Here is a 16,235-nt window from a genome sequence, read left to right on the forward strand (position 1 = left end):
TGATCATAAACCCCAGTGTTGATGGCGACAGATGAATGACTGCTTACTAAAATGTTTTAGTGCCAGACACTGAAATTCTCTACAGCATTTCATAGCAGTAGCCCACAACTGCTCAGTCTAACCAGAAGATAAATGCCATAAAAAAGACTCATTATACACCACATTTTATTTCTTTGTTATATCGCAAAGCAGTGTTTATGAAGAGACCACATAATGTATTCCTGCTGAGGGGCTTTTGAAGCGCCGTTTACCGCCGTCAATTGCTTTAATCTGGTTATAAGTATCTCAATTATTTTATAGAGCAATTCAATTTAGTGAGCCGAATCTCTAGACAACTAATTTTGCAATGGGAGATAGTCGAGGTCTCAGAGTGTCTCAGAGCATAATCTCACCAGCTGCTCAATCAGAGATATACAGTCCAGAAAGAGGAGACACACATGCCAACCGAAAGAGATCTGCAGCCACTCCGCACGTTTCCTGCATAAAACCTGGTTCTGAGCTGGTATCAATTAGCCTGGCTAACGTCAGACCTCTTTCTCATTGAGACGTGGTCTGGGAACCACATGTTCATTTTCTCGTATTTGAGGCGTGGTTTACGAATGCCCAGAGCCGTTTATTGGGCGATACGAATGTCTATCAAATGCGCCTGCACGTAGCTCATAGCCAATCGTTTCAATTATACCAGATGACGTATGTAGAGCGACAGAAATTCGACGAGGAAGAAGACGAAATAAACTTGCGTTCAAAACTACTTATCTAAGGCTGCATCGAAAGGTAATTTCGCGTATGATGCCATGTTGGATCCATAGATATAAACAAACTGCTTCGGTGTGTCGCATGGACGTCGTCATCGTCTTGCTGCTCCCTCCCCGTTCTGTGATTGGTTCCCCTTTTGAGGGGAAAATCTGGTCCATGGTGTCCAGGCTGCCTAGCAGCGTGAATAAAAGGCAGCATGGGGAAACCCAGGCTAGGTATCAATTGGAAACAAAAACAGATTCACAAAACTCCTCCCATACACCCCAATGTTTTGTTGGTTTGTTTGTTTGTTTTTACACCATGTCAGCTTCAATTTTTATGGTAGAAACCAGGTAAAATATATTTAAAGGAACAAAAATAAAAACCATAAGAATATAAGACCACCAAAATATTTAGATTTTTAAAATCGATCTTTGATCAAATAAATAAAATAAAAAAATCTTCAAGGAGTTAAGACATGACAGTCCAATAAAATGTTTAATAAACAGTCCCATTATAACAGTTGCTCCTGATATTTACAAATATAATATCTGTGAATTGATTGCTATGAATTTTGTTTGATAAATAATAACTCATGCTTGCATTAAAATCAGCTTGTGATGGCATAAAGACAATAGCCTGGTTCTACCAGACTCTCGTACATTTCATTTGTACAGAGAGTCTGGCCTCTCTCCATTGAAAAGCGTTAACTTCCTTGTAGGCGGGTATTCTGTTGAAGTTTAAAACTATTGGATCTGCCCAGAGTCACTCTGGATCTGCCATAACCAATCGCTAACGTTTGGTCGTGACGTAACCCTACAACTCTACTATCTACAATACTAACGCACGACATCAACGTCATCATTCTCAGCCACTCCCTCTGTTCGCCGATTGGGCCGCCAAAAATTTGGCCGGAGAAAACAAAGAATACACCACAATCCCAGACGTAGTACTGAAGGGAAATAAAATTGAGCGGAAGTATGCAGGAGGAATTATTATATAATATTATAGTTTGTGGTCGGTAAGATGGTTTTATGTTTTTGAAATAAGTCTCTTATGCTCACTAAGGCTGCATTTATTTTATCAGAAATACAGTAAAACAGCAATATTGTGAAATATTATTACAATTTAGGGGCTAAAGTGTTTTCTATTTTTTTTTTTTAGTTGTTCTAAACGTATGATTTTTTTTTTTTTTTGCTAAACACAGAAGATATTTTTAAAGAATATGGGTAACGAAACAGTTGACAGAAGCAACCTGAGGTACTAACTTGTGTCACGTTCAGTTTAGTTTTGTTCATGGACTTGACTTGTACAGATGACAGGACCTCCAAAATGGATATAAGAGCTCAGTTTATCTCAGTGGCTCAGGAGAGCACCGACCTTTTGAGCTTCACTGCAAACTTCTGTCGTCTTGCACTTACCAGCCCGCTTGAAGACGAGACCCTAAAGACTCTTTTCTGGATCGGGGCGAACTTCCACAACCCCATCTACCTTCCACACACCACCTGACTGAGTTGGAGAGAAGCCGTTGTGAGGTGTCTGGAGAGCGTACAGCCCCGAACCAGAACCCGGCCAGACCCAGAGCCCAGCCCGTCACCACCCCGATCGACGACGCCTGAGCCCCCCGCAGACTGGAGACTTCCACCTGCAGTGACGATTGAGCCTGTGCCCGAGAATGTGGGGGCAGAGCACACCATCGCCCCGGAGTTGAAGCACCTGAGTCTGACCAGGGGTGTGAGCCGGCGAACACGCCCATCGCCGTGGGAATCCTCATCGAGTTCGAGGGGATGGAAGCGAGCCCTCCCGCCACTGAGAGCAAGCACCGGCTGGACCTGTTGGACAGTTTATTTGAGTGTGGAGGGTCTATTTCCCTGTGTCTCTTGAACTCATCTGAATCTTCTTCATCAGACTTGTTATCCTCATCCAGCCTCCCTCTCCCACCGCCTGTACATACTGCCATCAGGAATGCTCTATTTTTTGTGCCACTCTCCATTTTCAGTCCTCAGCCAAGCCTGCCACCCAGTCATCATCACCCCCCATCAGTCCCTCTGTGTCACCTCATCATCCTCTCAGTGGCGTCGTTACACCGTGGACCTGCTGGGAGCCTACTCCTCCTGGGTTTGATGAGCCCGTGGATCCGCCTCCAGCCTCGCTGGACGCCTCAGCTAGGGACTTGCGGGCCATCTGCTGCTCTCTGGCACTCCACCCCTTTAACTTTGGCAAGCTCCGCCCTTCTTCAGGCTCCACCTCCGCCATTGGTAACACCAGCTCGTTCTCAGCCTTCTGGATCCCCACTTCCATTTCTGGGGGTCATCGCGGAGGCTCTGTCGCAGCCGCCTAGATCATCGTCGTCCCATCACTTCCACGGACTTCCGTCTGCACGGTGTGCTCCACCTCCCAAGGCTCCTTCGCCATCGGTCATTCCCCAGATGTCATCACCATCATGGCTCCTCAAGCCGCCGACTCGCCTTGGGGTACCGGCATGGCTGAGCTCTTGGTCCAATCCACCTGGCCGCTCCTCCCGTCTTCTCCAACATGGATGCTACCTCCTGCTCCTCCCTGGTCGTCGTCATCTGTCTGTCCGCCTGCTTTCACCAGCCCTTCGCCACATCCCAACCCTCCGCCATCTCTCCATCTGTCAACAATCTTCTACGGCGCGAGGACGCGCCTTGCCGGGAGGGGCATATGACACGTTCAGTTTAGTTTTGTTCATGGACTTTGAGTGTTTTCATGTCACATGTTTCTTTGTTCAGTTTCCCGCTACTCATCCATCTCCTTGGTTACCGTCATTATTAGTTCATGTGCGTCAGCTGTGTTTAGTAATTATCCTTGTTATGTTCACTATTTAAGTTGTTCCTTCTCCTGCACTCATTGTCCGGTCACCGCAATCCCTACCTATTTATTTTTATTATTAATGTTGAAATCTGTTGTGGTGCTTAATATTTTTGTGGAAACCACAATATTTTTTCCCCAAAAGACAAGCTTTTATTTGAAATAGATATCTTTTGTAACATTATAAATGTCTGAAATGACAGGCTATTTACAAATTGTGTCAACTGGTAATTGCTAAGTATTGTGTAAAAAACGCAGTGACTTTACGCAGTCTTTGTGAAGTAACTTTGAGAAGTTTTCAGAACACTAGCCTCCATTTCAGTGAAAATGGGTACAGGACACTTAAAACCACAGAAGTGCTGAGTATGAGAGTTTCCTTTGAAAAATAGAAAGAAAGGTAGCAGAAAAAAAAGACAAAATATGTCTGATGAGGAACTCAGTACTGTGTATATGCCTAGATAATTTAGCACGATAATGGAGGCTGGACACATCTGCTTCTGTGCAAAGACCGGCCTCTCAGCCAGAGGACAACATCTGGCATGGAACCAGTACAGACACATCACTCGCTTGTGAGGGAGCTCTGGAGATGATGAGGCTGCAGGCTATCACCAATTAGGCTGCCCTTTTCCTCACACACCCACAGACACACACTCTTCCTGCAATGTTGATGCCTGTCTTGTCTCAGCATCCTCTGTTTCTGTTACACCATTGCCGAGCCCGAGAACACAACAGAGCGAGCTAGCGGAAAACAAGACGAAGACAGGAACACAAGTACGGCAGCATGCATACTAATCAGCACAGTGATGTGATGTACATTCAACCCCCAAGGAAAAGAGAGTGCGTGAGAATGTATCCATTTAAAAAAAGGTACCGTAGTCATGTTGCATGAGTATTGTCTCAACTCTTGCAAAACATTGATTTACCTAACAAGCCCCAGCATACAACAGCTTGTCATTGTAACTAAACTCAATTTATGAGGCCTGTAGGAATGTGTAATGCTATATTTTAGTGCCACAGCAGAGATCAATACATTATGTAGCTCAGTAAAGGTGCATGTGAGCGTATACAGTATCTATCCAATGTGCAGTACTGGTCAAATGTTCAGGTTCAATTTGAACAGTTTTTTTTTTTTTTTACACAAATATTTTCTGTATATAATATCTTCCTAGTGTTGTCCTCCAAACAATGTATAAACTGCAGGATGTGACAACAAATATTGTAAATATATCTGATATAGATTATGTGCAAAAGAATTACAGTATAACAAATAACAGCTTGTCAGCAGTTTTAAGGCAGAAAAAATATTTAAATCACTTTATTAAAAATGATAATATAAACCGTTTTAACTGCTAGGAAGTCAAATGTACAGTGGGAACATACAAATTCTCTTATTTGATCATAGTAACGCAGTGGTTCCCAAACTGGGGTATGTCAGGTGACAGAGACACGAACAAAATGCTGATTTTTGCTGTTCATTTAATTCTAACCCATCTTAAAATAACATTAAAATAGAGCATGTATTTCTAACAGGTAAAATGCGTCTTTAGTTTAAAAACAGGAAAATGGTAGTGCCGTAAATAGTCAAATAAATGACATCCAATCAAATTACCTCATCTTTTGTGGTCAAAACTGACTGCATCCACACAAGCAGCGTGGTTGTCTGCAGAATATGCTGTCTTAGCAAATCGTGCTCCATTACTGTCGTGTAATGTACCTTTAAAAGTGAGGTTTAAGCACTTGCATGAAGAACAAATATAGACAAAGACTGTGCACTGAGATTGATTTAAGACTCAAACTCTCTTTGATGCAGAAACATATCCTGTGTGAGTTCTTGTTTTTAATGTTGATAATATATTAAACGAGCAAGAATGCAATTTTTCCTGAATATCCACACGATTGCAAAATGTGACATGGATTTTATATAACATTTCAACAAACAAAAGGGTAATATTTAGTGACGTAGCTTACAGTTTAAACAAAGTATTGGCAACACTGTTTGCTCTATTTCCAACGAAATAATAGTTCCAACGAAAGCCAGAGCAGAACTGTTGTGCGTAACCAAGTAACACACATACAGTAGGTGAAGCTGTATTATTGGTATCCGTTGAGACACTCTAGAAGGTGATGCTAACCTGAACCTCCATGTTTCACAATCAAACCTCATTCATCTTGGCTCCATTCAAGTATTTAACCTCAACTTTTCATCGTCCAATCGGTTTCCAAAATTAAGTCCCACCCTACATTACAGAAGTTCAATCTATGAAAGAGGAGAGTTACAAATACAGTATCATGTAGACTTTAACAACCACAAAGCAGGTACCCATCTGATCCAAGCAGGAGCTCCCACTGTCCCACTTTAACCCTAAAGCCCAATTTTTAGCCCTCCCACCGAGACCCGCTCCAGAGAGGAGGCTGCCTCAAAACAATGACAGCTTGACAAACGAGCCCCCGTCTCGTCTCCAGTGCAGCAGTCTCACGCCAGGGGAGAGGATAATGAAAAGAGAGGTATGGCCAGTGGTTCAGAAAGACCCTCATTGCCTCCTCAAACAGTCACACAGCGGGAGAGCGCAACAGTATGGCATCCGTACCGCTCGACAGCCCACACATCACATCCAATCTGGACAAGATGGAAGTGACGCTCTCTGTGCCTCGCAGAAGTCTGCAGAGGTTTCAAATGAAGAAACATGCTAGGAAAACAGCATGGAGATGGAACAGAGGGAGGACGGGAAATGAAAGAATTGAAGGTGTGATCGACAGAGCTCAGCTGTCCACATATTTCGACACTAGAAAAGGGTGCTTCTTCAACTGTAGGCACTTTTGGACCCGGTGGGCTTAAATTAACTCTCTTAAAACACACTTTGACTAGTTTAATATATCTACTAACAATACCCAACTCGTGCATGAAATGAAAAGTGTGCAATTTTCTGAAACATCATGAGTATTTCCATTCATAATGTAACTTCCAACTTCCACCACATAAAAAATTACATATTGTGTGTAATAGCATTATGATAGAAATGATGGTCATGGACATGACGTTTTTAACATTTTTGGAATAAAATTTAATAATTATTTGGAATAAAATGTCCAAAAAGTAAATTTTACTCATAAAATGTTATAAATCCTCAATACACATAATTAAAGGGTTAGTTCACCCAAAAATGAAAATTATGTCATTAATGACTCACCCTCATGTCGTTCCAAGCCCGTAAGACCTCCGTTCATCTTCAGAACACAGTTTAAGATATTTTAGATTTAGTCCGAGAGCTTTCTGTTCCTCCATTGAAAGTCAATGGACGGCATACTGTCCATGTCCAGAAAGGCAATACAGACATCATCAAAGTAGTCCATTTGACATCAGTGGCTCAATCTTAAGTTTATCAAGCGACGAGAATACTTTTTGTGCGCAAAAAGTAAACAAAAATAACGACTTTATTCCACTATTTATTTCCTTCTCTCTAGGCCTCGAGTGAGTTCACGTAGTGTTTTTGCGTAGCGCGTCTGTGTTGTACGTCACACGCATCACATATGACCAGCGTCGGCCAATAGTGAGCCTACGTGTGACGTACAACATAGACGCGCTGCGCAAAAACACTACGTGAAATAGCTCGAGGCCTAGAGAGAAGGAAATGAATAGTGGAATAAAGTCGTTATTTTTGTTTACTTTTTGCGCACAAAAAGTATTCTCGTCGCTTTATAAACTTAAGATTGAGCCACTGATGTCACATGGACTACTTTGATGATGTCTTTATTGCCTTTCTGGACATGGACAGTATGCCGTCCATTGATTTTCAATGGAGGAACAGAAAGCTCTCGGACTAAATCTAAAATATCTTAAACTGTGTTCCGAAGATGAACGGAGGTCTTACGGGCTTGGAACAGCATGAGGGTGAGTCATTAATGACATTATTTTCATTTTTGGGTGAACTAACCCTTTAATATATCGGCACAATAAAAATGTTCTCTCCATAATAGATATTTACCTTGATTGCTTAATGCGTCATATTTCATATCTGACGTAATGACCAATTTGATAACCAAGAACACAAAGTTCTGAGAAAAAAAAAAAGAAAAAAATTATATATAATATAAAATTATGAATAATGTATAAATAATGTATAAATATATATATATATAGTCACAACAGGACAGAAACAATTTGAGTAAAAATATTATATAAATTTACACACAATAAACATTATAATTGTTAATAATTATTTCACTCCTTGTTTAGATCATAATAGTTTTTCATATTTATGTTTGGAAGTCATATTTATGTTTGGAAGTCAATGTAAAATGACAAAATCTATACATAAGGCATTTGAAAACTAGCAAAAAATAACTGATATAGGAATGGATTTAATGTAACCCTCATATAACAAAAAGGGGGAAAAAACCGGAAAATCTTATTATACTATTATAATATAATATATAATATAATTATTATACTATTATTCTATTATACTGCCCATTGCTTTAGAACGGCTTCAGTTTATCTTTTCGAGTGACACAGATCTCTCAATTAAGGGCAATCTTGTCACAACAAGCACTGACCAGTCCTCACTCCTCAAACTGCCGCTCTCCTGGTCTGTAATGAGAGAGACGGAACTGGAGGGCCGCAGGTAGAAAGGAGTGTACATGGCTGGTCACTCTCTCCATCTGCCCCTCCATCTGTTGCTACTTTCATTTAGTGCTCGGTGCTGTCCAACTCCTCTGATATGCAGGATCAGCCCAACACATGCAAATGGAGACACTGTTATGCAGGAATAAATACCTCATCCGTCTCTGTCTTTCCCGTTCCATCAGGCTACCACATAATCTCACATGAAGCACTTTTTACTCTGTCAGACAAACATAAATAAATAAATAAAAATAAATCAATCAATCAAATAAAACAGGGCTGTCAATTCATTAACAATTTAATTGAATAAAGTACATTAATTGATTGTGCCAATCAATTAATCGGCCTAATCATAATTTATCACATACCAGTGTATACTAGTGTTTAGTATCATTGATATACTAGTATAGTTTTGTTAATATTTTAAATTGGATTTTAGTTGTATATTTACTGTTACTGTTTATTTCAGGTAATGTTTATGCTTTAAAATGTTTTGGTTACACTTTTTTTTCGATAGTCCACTTCAGTCATTCTACTAATTATATGTAACTTTGCAACTATGTCAACTAACTACTAATACTCTAATGACTGGTAGATGACATGTAGTTGCAGCACTGTAAAAAAAATATGATCTATAAGTTATAACAACATGCTGTTTATCAAAATAAGTTAAGCATTTATAAGTCTTTTTTATTAGTTATACAAGATTCAACAAATTTTTCTCAGTTTATTGCAATTTAATTTGAAATGACTTAAACATCCAAGCTGATTGTACTTTTTTTTTTTTTTTTTTTCGGTGAAATTTACTTATGGTTTTGGTAGTTTTAGTTACAATAACCTGTCACATACAGAAATATTTACGGAAGAAAAAGAAAAATGTAAACAAATACATTACTGTGAACATTTTATTTTTAGAATAAAATTGTGACTTGCTAAGGCAAATTTCTAGCATTTTAATTGGAGATGCAGTAAGCGCTATTTAGCTTTTTTTCCCCTTCGATTTGAAACATGCTCTACAATAGTTTGTCAACTTACAGCCCTTTCAATAATTCATTTTTAGCCTTTTTATTCATAGTGATATGAATTTTATTCATAGTGATAGCAGAAAAAGAACTGGAAATGGTGCAGTCAAGGGAGAACAGGATTGGGAAATGACACAAGCCAGACTCAAACTTGCATCACCACCTGCATGATTGATTGGCATGTCAGTGCATTTGATCATGCAAAAGGCCTAATCTGCCAAAATCTGAATACACACTCCTAGCCTGATGTTGTCATACTCAGATTCTAGTCAGAATATGAGTCTGATACTGCTCCATTGAGCTGTGATTATGGGGCGTGTTTCAACTGAACCAGGAAAGAAAATGCCTCTGCACTCAATTGGATAGACCTACAACCAATCAGAGCAACGGAGTAAGTGACGTATGTTCTTCATTCATCTTTCCGATCGACAAATACCTTGATCGCGGTTCTCTGTTCCTCTTTAAATTAATGCACTGTCGATATCTTCTATAACAGACGCGATGGTGGAATCTACACATCTCAATTCTCCAGCGGCAGTCATCTTTGTTGTAAACGAATTCAACCCAAGCGCTCTTTGGTGACGTGGATGATTACGTTACTTTTGATCGTCTGTCCATCATCGTATAAAGCCCACCCTGACAATTTGATTGGTCCGAACAGCTCTGGTTCGAGCATAGTTGCTCCACAACGGATCAAGTCCAGGCGGAACTTCCCGACCTCAAATGTTGTGGGCGGGGCTAAGGCATGGGCATCCAGGCTAACAAACTCCCTGAATTGCGCTGTTCTTTGAGTTTAGCTTGCTAGATGACATCCGGAGAGTCAGCAATCACATGGTGCAGCCGCAGGCCCTCCCCACCAGAATACTGCAGTGCACAGGAGCTATAGTTGCCACAGGGATTAGGGAAATGTATGTTCAACAATCATGATAAACAGGATGAGTTGGCTCAGAGGCATCATACATTATTCAGGTTTGCTCGTGGTGAGTTCCTGCATGCCGATGGAACCTTCACCGTAAATGCATGTTACAATTTTTCTGCACGCAACACGACACCTCATGAAGTCTAAAAGCGCGCAGCGGCCAGGGCAATGAAACAAATACCGACTTGGGAATCAACATGAACGACCTGCCAACCGTGCAATCAAGCAGGTGTGGCTGAGAGAAATAAAAGTGAAGTCTATAAAGGCTCGGCTGTTTGATCCCGCTTGTAGCACATCCTATCGCCTCTCTAAACAAAACGAGTGCTGTAGGGTAAAAACTCTGTTTGCGGAACTATCGGATACTGAGCGATGAGCAGAGGTTACGCGCTAAGTTTAGTCACTGTAAGTGCCCATTAGGGCCCTTGAAGTGATAGAAAGTGATAGAAAAGGAAATTAGGGCAGATGTTATTCTGGGGCGTTTGTTTTTCTTTGATGCTTTGTTCAAGTCAAGTACTGAGAGCAGCTGGATGGTTATGGATTTATGCACTGAGTTTATTTCACCTCACACAGCTGAGCAGGGCCAACTGTGAACATAACCAGACTCTACGGGAACATTTTTTTTTTGCATAATTTTGTTGTTGTTGTTGTTGTTCACCCTAACTCACCCTGTCTCTATCTGCCTATAAGTGTACACAGTTTTTGTCGTTTCATATTCATTAATTTTGTCAGTTTTACTTTGACTGAACTAACCGAATTCTAATATAATAATTTGAAATTAAACATAATTAAGTATAATTGAACGGTTTTGCATGATGACATCACTGTTTTCTTCAGAGCAGCTTTGCAGATCAGCTGAACTAATTCCACTATTGATGAACACAGATATTGAACCGAAATGAATCAACACTGAACTGATTTCACCTGAATACAGTAACTTTAGTATCGTCTTTTTAGAGCTGCTTTACAACAGAATTTAATTCTGTTTGCATCATTGAAACATTATTGAACAATATCACTGTAAAGCTGCTTTGAAAAAACCTGTATTGTATAAAGCACTATTTAAATAAAGGTGACTTGATATAAAAATCATTTTAAAAATCAATTCATTTTAGTAGACTTCATTAAAAATAAAATTGTCATCTCATGTCACATTCAATATTTTTTGTCCATTTTACTCTAAAACATGCAGTAAATAGTAGAATTATCATATAATAATTTTAAATTAAATCTACTTATCTAATAAAATAAAATGTAAAAATAACATTGATTTATTTTAGTAGACCACAAGATAAACAAAAATTTTTACTTTTATTCCTTTAATTATTCCATTTTACTCTGACTGAAATATACAGTATAATAGAATTATCTTAGAATAATTTGAAATTAAACATAATTATATCAAATAAAAAATAAAATGTAATTAGTTTTAGCAGACCACACTAACAAAATTTTGTACATTTTGAAAAAAGTATAAACATTTATCAAATCATATAAAACATAAGCGAAAACTAAAAAAAAAAAAAAAGCATTAGAATGAGTATTATAAAGTATTAGCTACCTTTCATAAGCTGAACAGTGAACTCTTCATGCTTTAGAGACTTTAAGTCATTTTCCACATTTTAGAAATTGTTCAGGACATTGCTTTAGCGTAGCATGTTGTTATGGCAAAGACGAGTAACACATTCTGACCAGCACTGAAGATCATCTGCATTCGCTTCACTACCTGTGCAGTTGTTATAGTATCTTGTGTATATACTGGACATATTTGTGCACTGGTGTTCAGCTCTTTCAGTTGAAGCAGATCAATCCCAACATGCTGTAATTAGATCATTTAAATCAATTCTTTCTGCATTGATTTTCTTCTAAAACCATTTTACTTTATTAGGTTATCTTTGCCTCATCATATTTTAAGCATGTTTCAATTAAAATAGCTTAATTATTGTCAGCAAGCATCTTTGTCATTTCCATTATAAATTTTGCTGACAAGATTAACACTGTCGCCTGTCTTTCTCTCTCTCTCTCTCTCTCTCTCTCTCTCTCTCTCTCTCTCTCTCTCTCTCTCTCTCTCTCTCTCTCTCTCTCTCTCTCTCATCTTTCCTCTATTTTTGCATTGCACAAAAAGCTGTGTTCTGTGACTGGAATCTTATAAATGTGCATCTGGAGGAAGCTGGCAACACCCTATAAAACTGCACCAGACTGCACCATTCTCTTTCTGACGGCTGTTTGTGGTGAAATTTGCTTGGGTGATGAGAAAGCAACCCGTCTTTAATGGGTTAATTGACCGAATCACTTCCATAATTCCTGCGCAGAGCTTCAACAATGCACATATAATTGATTGTTATTTTCCCACAGTAGCAGCTTTGCTGCAGGGTGATATCAGCGTCCAGACAACAGCAACAAGCTTAAGAGAGATGCTCTTCCATTAAAGAATTAGCCACTATAGCTTAAAGCACTTTACGGAGGCCTGCCTGAATATGAGGAGGCATCTATGAGGGGTGGAAATGCATAACTGGATGTGGACTTAAAGCTCTCGCTGACTCCCTTTTTAACAGGCAGGGGGTGAACGCTGGTCGCTTTGTTCATCTGGAAAAACAACAGAATTAAAATTCTGCTAGGGATGGAGACAAAAGGCAAAAACATAATCCATGCTTGAGTGGCTCTCTCTGAAGATGACATGGACTGAAGAGAAACACAATTACCACGGTAACAGTAACGTCAGCTCAGCTGCACTGTCAAGGATGAGCTGACAAAGAGAGATATTTTTCTATGCTAAGGCCGAGGCAACAAAGCGGTCAATGTCGCCCTCTCCTACGCAACATAATGGACAGAATATCTCTGAATCAGTAACACGTCTTTACACATCGCGGGAGAAAGAATGAGTGTACAGATCTTTCATAGAAGCAGGGATGCTTCGTAACACCTTATCCAATTCGGTCCTTGCTGAAAACGAAAAACGTACTAAGCAACAAAATCGCAGCTAATGAGAACATATGTAATGTTTGCTATTTGGAAATTTAAGCCACACTTAAAAATGTATGAATGTATCATATTTAAAAACAAAATATCAAACCAAATGGCATTTAATTGATAGAAATATAGTGCATTTTTAAAGCAAATATTTAAACAAAGAAACATGTTTATTAGGTTTTCAAAAGAAATCAAGAAATAGAAATGAAATCACTCCAAATCAATCATAAATTAATCAGAAAAACTCTAACAGAATTTGTTTGCGGCTCACACATTTTGTCTAGTTTTATTTGATATAATATAATGAAATTCATACATTTTAAGTGTGGCTAAGGTGGCCAAATATGGTCAAATATTTTGGGGGGCCATAGAGTGGTGGAGGGATGACGTTAAACCCCGGAAGACTAATTCGCCACTGGTTCCCTCAAGATTTTAGTATGGGGTTTTATAATGGGGTTTTTCAATTTATGAGTAAAATAAAGCCTGTGGTGAACATAACTTGACGATACTTTGATGTTTTGTTCTACAATGTAAATTGCACACATTCACACCCTAAATGGTCTTATCTAGTTACTTATTAGAAAAATACAGTACGTTAAAAAAAAAACAAATAAACATTTTTGGTATGGGTGTGTGTAATTTATGTTATAGAACAAAACGTCAAAGTATAGTCAAGTTATGTTTACCACAGGCTTTCATAAATTGAAAAACCCCATTATTAAACCCCATAATCTCGATGGAACTAGGGGCGAATTAGTCTTCTGGGTTTTTACGTCATCCCTGCACCACTCTATTATGTGAAGCTGGATTTTAGACCGATAAGATTTCACTGTGGACGGGACTACCCAGCACAATACAGCAAAAATAGAAGCCAAGCCTACATCACAACTGTTGACAGTCATGACTATCATGGAAAAGATTATCAAGTGACACAATGCAAGACCAAACTTTAGACTCCACATTCAAAACTGGTACTCACCTCTCTCACAGGAGCGACCTAGATAGCCCGTCCCTGAGCAGTCACACACATATCGGTTCCAGCCCTCTCTGCAGGTGCCGCTGTTAAGGCAGGGGTTGCTTAGACACTGTTTGGGAGGTTCCTTAGAGCAGGATGGCTTAACCCCGATTGCTCTCTGGGCCTCCGCTATCCGCCGGATGTCCTTGCTCTGGCCGTCCATGAACAGATCTCGCACACAGCCCACATAGCCGTAGTTAAGGAGAGCGGTCCACACCTCCGTGGGGAAGATCAGACCGGCGCGGTCCTCTGGCAGGCCGCCCAGGTAGAGTATGTCATCCAAGTCCAGGATCTCACTCTCACCGGGAGCGTTGTAGGGAGTACGGATCGAGTTGACGGAAATGGTGCCTGTCACAAAACCACAAGGAGCACATTTAATTTCGTTAACTTGATGTTTAGATGCCATATCAGCAACTTCTAAAAAGTTTGATTAAGTTTTAATGAGAAATTATATATGCAAATTATGGACTATGCAAATGAAACTCTTTAAGGCTATTGAAATTATCCTTCATTCTTTCCTCTGTAAATAAAAGCCCCTTTGCTTTCAGAGCACACAATGTAGACGAAACTCTCTCGGTTTCAGTCTCCTCAAAGTAAATCTGAAATGATGTAGCTACTGTATATTCATGCTTAAGCTTGGAAGTGTGAAGGATGATTCCAGAGCAACACTTTGTCACCATTTGTCAGAACAGCGCCTTTAGCATTGATTTGTCAGTTTTGCATTTGTAGGTATGTGTCGAGTATAAAATCGCTCTGCGGATGATCAAATCAGCTTGATGTAGATGTCAATAGCAAAAGTATGAGTTATGAACAAGATTGGTGCTAAAAAAAAGGAAGCCTGGGACAAAATGTGGGCCATTGTCACAATGATAAGTCTTTTGCATAATTTCTTGTTAAGGTAGATGCACTTATTTCATGTATTCAAGTTACTGGAATAGATAGATAATTTACATAAAATTCTAAATAATTGTATATAACTCCCATTTGATGTATAATATAATATAATGATGTATAATATAATATAATGATGTATAATATAATATAATATAATATAATATAATATAATATAATATAATATAATATAATATAATATAATATAATATAATATAATATAATATAATATAATATAAGTAATAAAGCTCTCTGAACAGAACAGAACTTTAACTGGATGTATATAGTAATAATTTACATTTTCCATACTGTTGGAAATGGAGATTAAATCCAAATGTGCGGGTATGACATCACTTTGTAGGCTAAAACGCAGAAGCGAGTTTTAGCACTTCCGGTTCCATCATCCTGAAGTCAATGTGTTTACTGAATGGGGTTTAGGTTAAATGGCTGAAATAAGGTCTGTGGTGAACACAAGCTCAAGTGTTAATGAGCCCCTCTTAGTAAGAATTTTTTTATAGGCTTTATAGACAGACAGATTGGGAGTGAAGGACTCTTGAAGGACCAGCACCACATCCTCTCGTACCACTGCTTGAAGAATTCATCTTACAGAATCTGGCAGTATTTTTGGGAGTTCATTTTTGGTCCATCTCCTACCCTGAAGTCCGTTTTGCAGAGATGGACTAAAAATGAACTCCCAAAACTTACTGTTCCCAACCTTTCTGCTAAGAAATTAATTGTAAGCATCCAGACTGCGATAGGCTTTTATTTCACACTCTCTAAACGTTCAGGCAAACGTTTAATGTTCTGTGTAATAAGTTCACGCATCAAAGGGTCCGGTAGTTCCAATCATCGTTTATTTTCAGTTTTTGGAAATACCTTAACTGTTGTCTTTTCTCTAGACTTAAAAGTTACGCGCTTGTTTTGACAGACCTGAGATTTAAAAATGGCGCCACCGGAAATTCTTCAGGACCAGACATGCGCAGTAGCATTACAATGAGTTTGTTATTGATTACATCCTTGAAATGGTCTACACAAAGACAAAGATTCAAAAAGCAGTCTCCATAGCAACAGCAGACAATGTACCAAATTCACCGGATAGTCATCACTATCAAAAGGGCATAACAGAATTAACACTCAGCCCTATTCATATCTAATTGATTGGTTGTGACTGATTCAGTTCTAACAATTTATTTGTGAACCCTTTCAAAGCATGTTTCTGTCCGCCCTCCTGTT

General features: G+C 39.1%; 1 protein-coding gene across 10 annotated transcripts in view; it reads right to left on the reverse strand.

Annotated features, from left to right (window-relative positions):
- The window catches only part of nrxn1a (neurexin 1a), a gene marked incomplete at both ends in the record, with an annotated part of 174,427 nt that overhangs the window by 79,597 nt on the left and 78,595 nt on the right, over positions 1-16,235 (reverse strand). For all 10 annotated transcript variants that reach the window (XM_081393711.1, XM_081393712.1, XM_081393713.1 and 7 more), the window contains one exon: positions 14,076-14,459. In XM_081393711.1, coding sequence (XP_081249837.1) covers positions 14,076-14,459 — 384 coding nt within the window. The remainder of the gene's footprint in view (positions 1-14,075; positions 14,460-16,235) is intronic.

The sequence above is a fragment of the Scardinius erythrophthalmus genome (assembly GCF_964197995.2).
Source record: "Scardinius erythrophthalmus genome assembly, chromosome: 18".
Lineage (NCBI taxonomy): Eukaryota > Metazoa > Chordata > Actinopteri > Cypriniformes > Leuciscidae > Scardinius > Scardinius erythrophthalmus.